General features: G+C 39.4%; 1 protein-coding gene across 1 annotated transcript in view; it reads left to right on the forward strand.

The window, feature by feature from the left end:
- The first annotated feature begins 4,308 nt into the window (after positions 1 to 4,308).
- Positions 4,309 to 6,467, forward strand: part of CEP126 (centrosomal protein 126kDa) — a 153,484-nt gene continuing 151,325 nt past the window's right edge. Inside the window, exon 1 of the mRNA XM_012659106.1 lies at positions 4,309 to 4,719. Coding sequence (XP_012514560.1) covers positions 4,592 to 4,719 — 128 coding nt within the window. The 5' untranslated portion in view covers positions 4,309 to 4,591. The remainder of the gene's footprint in view (positions 4,720 to 6,467) is intronic.

Below are 6,467 nucleotides of genomic sequence, written 5' to 3' on the forward strand. Positions count from 1 at the left end.
GCCTCCCTCCTGCTGGATCCATTCTCCAGAATAAAACAACAAAGCATTATTTAGGGATTTCTCCTCCTTCTCACTGTGTTACCAGCAAGGGAGAACAGGTGCACTACAAACCTATCAGCCCTGAGCTAAGAGAAGAGGTTTCATGTGAGAAGAAACCAGCAAAGGAATTCTAGCTACATGAAAAAACAAGCTAGTTTGACATCCCCAAAAGATCACAAAAGATCCATAGCAACTGACCCCAACCAAAAGGAAATTGTCAAAATGTCAGAAATAGAATTTAGAATATGGATGGCAAATACAATGAATGGCATTGAAGAGAAAGTTGAAAACCAAAATAAAGAAATCAAAAATATATTTCAGGACATGAATATAAAACATGAAAAACTCGCTAAAGAGATACACAATATAAGAAAAGATATAACAGAACTTAAAGAAATGATGGAGTCATTTAGGGAATTACAAAATACAGCAGAAAGCTTCAATAACAGGCTATATTTAGCAGAAGAAGGAATCCTAGAGCTTGAAGACAAAACATTTGCACTAACCCAGTCAGTCAAAGATGTGAAAAAAGAATGAAAAAGAATGAACAATCACTCAGAGAAATATGGCACTATGTGAAATGAGCTGATATATGAATTATAGGTATCCCTTAGGGAGAAGAAGAAAAAGCAAAAAGCATGGAAAACCTATTTGAGGGAATTATTGAGCAGAACTTCCCTGGGATAACCAGAGATTCAGATATCCACATACAAGAAGGTAATCAAACACTGAGAAGATTCATAGCAAATAGGACATCCTCAAGACACTTACTCATCAACCTGGCCAAAAAAAAATGAGGGGGAAAATTCTACAAGCTGCAAGATGAAAGTGACAACTAATTTACAAAGAAAACCCATTAGGTAAACAACAGACTTCTCAGCAGAGACAACCCAGAAGGAATTGGGGCTCCATTTTTAATCTTCTTGAATAGAACAACTGCTGGCCCAGAATTTTTTACCCTGCAAAACTAAGTTTCATGAATGAAGGAGAAATAAAGACTTTTTCAGACAAGCAAACACTAAGAGAATTAGTCACTACTAGACCTGCCCTATAACAAATGCTCAAAAGTACATTATGTATACAACAGCACAATAGATACCCACCAATGTAAAAACATTTGAACGTTATATCTCACGGATCTTATAAAATGATAGCACAAGAGGGAAAACAAAACAATAAGGTATCATCAAACATGATGAACAAAACAGCATCCCACATATCAATATTAACACTCAACGTGAACAGTTTGAATGCCCCACTTAAAAGACATAGACTGGCTGAATGGATGAAAACACACAAGTATTTTCTGTCTCCAAGAAACACATCTAAACCACAAGGACTCATGAAGACTCAAGGTGAAGGGATAGAAAAAAATATTCCATGCAAATGGAAACCCAAAGCAAGCAGGTGTAGCCATTCTCATGTCAGATAAAATAAGCTTTAAAACAAAAATGGTAATAAAAAAGAAAATTAATGTACACAAATCAGTAGCATTTCTGTACACAAATAACAGCCAAGCTGAGAATCAGATCAAAGACTCAATATCCTTCACAATAGCTACAAAGAAAATAAAATACCTAGGAATATACTTAACCAAGGAGGTGAAAGATCTCTACAAGGGGAACTATAAAACATTGATGAAAGAAATTGTGGATGACACAAACAAATAGAAAAACATCCTCTGTGCACGGATTGGCAGAATCAACATTGTTTAAATTTCCATACTGCCCAAAATGATTTACAGATTCAATCCAATTCCATCAAAATACCAACATCTTATTTCACAAACCTATAAAAAATAACCCTAAGCTTCCTTTGGAACCAAAAAGACCCTGAATAGCCAAAGCAATCCCAAGCAAAAAGAACAAATCTGGAGTCATCCTATTACCTGACTTCAAATTATACTACAAGGCTTTTGTATCCAAAACAGCATGGTACTGATATAAAAGTAGAGCCAGACACCAATGGAACAGAATAGAGAACCCAGAAATTAAACCATCTACCTACAACCAACTGATCTTTAACAAAGCAGACAGCAACATACACTGGGAAAAGGATGCCCTATTCAATAAATGGTGCTGGGAAAATTGGATAGCCACATGCAGAAGAATGAAACAGGACCCCTATATCTTGCCATACATAAAAATTAATTCAAGATGGATAAAAGGCTTCAGTGTAAGGCATGAAACCATAATAATTCTAGAAAAAAAAGTAAGAAAAACTCTTTTAGACATTGGCCTAGGCAAAGAATTTATGACTAAGAACCCAAAGGCAAATATAACAACAACAAAAATAAATAAATGGGACTTGATTAAATTAAAAGGCATCTGCACAGCAAAGGAAATAATCAACCTACAGAATGGGAGAAAATATTCGCAAACTATATATCTGAACTAATAACCAGAATCCACAAAGTACTCAAACAAACCAGCAAGAAAAAAAACAAGCAATCCCATTAAAAAGTGGGCAAAAGACATGAACAGAAGAATCGAAAGATAGACAAATGGACTAAAAATGTATTAAAAAATGCTCAACATCACTAATCATCAGGAAAGTGCAAATTAAAACTACAAGGAGATGCCACCTTACCCCTATCAGAATGGCCATATTAAAAAGTCCAAAAACAACAGATGCTGGCATGGATGCAGAGAGAAAGGATCACTTGTACACTGTTGGTGGGACTGCAAATTAGTACAGCCTCTATGGAAAATACTATGGAGATTCCTCAAAGAAATAAATGTAGACCTACCATTCAATCCAGCAATCCCACTCCTTGGTATCTACCCAAAGGAAAGGAAGTTATTTTATCAAAAAGACACCTGCACTTGAATGTTTACCACAGTACAATTCACAATTGCAAAGATGCAGAACCAACCTCAGTGCCCATCGATTTATGAGTGGGTAAAAAAATGTGGTATATATATACCATGGAGTACTATCCAGCCATTAAAATAATGAAATAATGTCGTTTGCAGCAACGTGGATAGAACTGGAGACCATTATCCTAAGTGAAGTATCTCAGGAATGGAAAACCAAACACCATATGTTCTCACCAATAGGTGGGAGCTAAACTATGGGTACACATGGCCACAAAGAGATATAAAGCACATTGGAAACCAGGAAAGGAAAAGGGTAAGAGGGTAAGTGTGGGATACAAACTTACCTGTTGGGTACATGAACACTATTCTGGTGATGGACACACCAACAGCCCTGACTTCCATGTAACAAAAACATTTGTACCCCCTTAATATTTTGAAAATTAAAAAAAAATCAGTCCCCAGAGCACTTTCCAATTTGAGTCATTGCATCCAAGTTCGCAAACATTATTTTAAATAGTTTCAACAGGAAAAGTTTATTATTTAAACTCTAAAAAATGAACAAATTGATTCACAGAGACATTTAGTGGTGGGTGAATAATCTTTATTTGGTCTGTACATTCTGCCTTCAGTCTGGGAGTTTTTCCATGAAAAAACTGGCTGAAATACAGTCAGAATTTTATGTGCTTTTATACTGGGCTCCAACAAAAAGTTGCAGACTTTTTCCAAATTTTCACTTGCATAGCCATTAAACCAGTGTCTCAAAAATCCATTTAATTTTCCATATTTCCTGAAACAATTTCAACACAATGATCTCTTTTGGCGTATCTTCTCGGGAGATTAGTAGGTTTGCTGTGATGTCCATTTCCAGAATCTGGCAGCAAGGCAAGGACCATTAGAAGCCTTTGAAATGTTGACCTTATAAGTAGGGCACAGGCAAGGAAGTCGACTGCAGAGAGAATGGCAGAAGCATCATCGAGGGGGTGAGAAAATGCAGAAAAGGAAATTTTCCACTTCACGAAACTTTTTTTTAAAAGACAGCGTTTGGCGAGAATAATGCCCTGGGCATTACTCACAATTCAAAACCCTACAACAGGATTCGGTAGTCAAACAACAAATCCAACTCCAAATTAACCCCTAATCATTTCAGAATCCGCCCAGTGCATTTGCCTATATCTGGGGACTTTGCATCTCACTATCTTTAGCCAGTCTCAATACCCCCAGGAAAACACCCCTCATAAGAAGGGAGATAGGACTGAATCAAGCTATAACGCATAATTTTGCTCACTCCGGCAAGGACGTAGGTCCCTTGGGACGCCGGGGTAACTACCCGACGCCCGCAGGACAGCTCCCAGCAGGCGGGGCCGCGGGTGCCTCCTTGGCTGCCTCTGGGCCAGCCCCGCCCCGGCGGGCCCCGCCCCTCCTCTCGGATTTCCGTCGCCAAGGACGCGGCGTCGGTTGGTTGTCAAGATGGCGGTGGTGGGGTTCCTGCTGACACCTCTGCTATTGCCAAGCAAGGTCGCCGCTGCCGCAGCTGCCATCATCACTACAGCCACCAGCGCCACTGTGCGGGAGCCAAGGCTGCCGCGGCCAACCCTTCTGTGCCGGTGACGCGAGGCCCGAGAGTCGGAGTGTAGGGAGGGGCCGAGAAGGAGGAGGAAAGGAAGGAGGAGGAAGCCAGAGCTGCCATGAGGGAGGCGCTAGGGGCGAGCGGGGAGGCGGCGCTGAGGTGAAGGATGCTGGCGGGGAGGCCCGGAGCCCGGAGCGCGGTCACCGGACTGGGCATTGAATCCTCGGACACCCTCGACAGAGCCCCCCTCAGCCCTCGGGAGAGCGGCGGGCGTCACCGACCTGGCGCTTACCTGTATCCTTCCCAGTCTGTGGCTGCCCAGGTAGCGGAGTTAGAAGCGGGGCCCATCTTTTTTCCCGTTAGATTTCCCATTACTGACGCAAGGTGATGGAAATTAGCAAGTCATCGTAGTGCGAATATTTGCTTTAACAAATGTCTTTGCTCTCCTTAGACCTGAAATTATATCATTTTTTTCCTAATTCCATGCCGCTTCCCCCACCACCTTGTTATCCCACTCTCATTCTTCAACTTCTTTGTAAAATTTTTGTGAATTGTAGAATACATCAACCGTGTATTCTGTGGGAATTATTATTACTATTGCCTTCTGGAATTATGTCTTTATGTTCTTTGCTTACATATTAACCACTTCCTGGCTAATCATGCTACGTGGAGAAAGAAATTGCACAAATAAGTAAAATGTTTTGCTGAAGAGTGCGTTTTAACAGTTATCCTAGCATAGCCCTAAATCCATTTACCAGAGTTGCTCAAGTCTAGCACAGTTTGATAATTTGTTTTGTTTTCCATCTCAGCCCAGTCTGTTGTCACAGAGACAGCAGAGAGGAAATGAGAAGCAAGGGACCTGGACGCTTCACAATCTGGATTAGCTCTGATTTTTCCCTAAGAATTGGTCGCTCCCTCCTTTCATGTTGCTGTTGGTTGCATTTTAGAAAATTGAAAGAGTGAAAGAGTTTTGTTATCAAAATATGTAAACCGTGTTTATTCCTTTAGAAAATGTTATGATAATTAGAATTTAACCTTAGTATTCTCAAAGGACTTGGGTGGTAGTGATGGTGCTGTGTAATCATCATCTTCATTCCTGTCAGAGAATGGAGTGTCTTCTCAAGTTAACCCCCATTTTCTTATCCCCATTGTCTCCAACTTCTGGGCTGTTTTTTATACTCAGTTACGATTTTTACAGAAAGTCAATAAACAATTTGTATTGAGTGTTTGCTCTTTGGAAGACACTGTTCTAGGTTCTAGGGATACAAATCTAGTAAAGAAGACAGGTATGTACAGAGCTTCATTATTGGTAAGATATCCCTCCTCAGATCATGCTTTCCTCGAGCTTCTATCCCTTCTGTCTGTCTTTATTTTCTGTGGCCAAATTCTCAAAATACTAGCCTGCAATAGTAGTTTCTAGTTCTCTCATATATTCATTATTAATGCTGTTCAATTTGGCTTTTGCCCTTGCTACTCCCCACAACAGTCCCCGCAAAGACATACTCTGAAATGAAGAGGTCATTTTCTGCATGAATTTAATTCTGCCCCCTTGACATTATATTTTCTTAGACACTGAATTCCTATTACACTGACCCTAATTTATCTCCAAATCTGAAAATAGGGAAGCATTGTAAATGGCTCACTGACAAAGTGTATCTTTCCATCATTTTCATTAATGAAATAGTCATAGACTTTTTTTTTTGTAATTTATATGGTATGAACTTTGATACAAATGGCAAAGAAAATATTTGCAAATAGAATTGAGCAATACATGGAATGAACACACCAAGTAGACTCTTCCAAAATTATAATGATGGTTTCCTATAAAGAAATACATTACTAAAACTATACTTAAACACTAAATATATAGTTAAAATTAGGCAAATTGTAAATTATCACATTAATAAATGACCAATAGACTTTAATAAAATCCAACAACTTTTGCTAATGTCTGTGGTGTGTGTGTGTGTGTGTGTGTGTTTGCTGGCTTATATGCATGTTATTGCTAGTATTTATGTGTGTGCGTGTGTGTGTGTGTGTGT

This window comes from Propithecus coquereli, unplaced genomic scaffold (genome assembly GCF_000956105.1).
Source record: "Propithecus coquereli isolate 6110/MARCELLA unplaced genomic scaffold, Pcoq_1.0 Scaffold6, whole genome shotgun sequence".
NCBI classification, from domain to species: domain Eukaryota; kingdom Metazoa; phylum Chordata; class Mammalia; order Primates; family Indriidae; genus Propithecus; species Propithecus coquereli.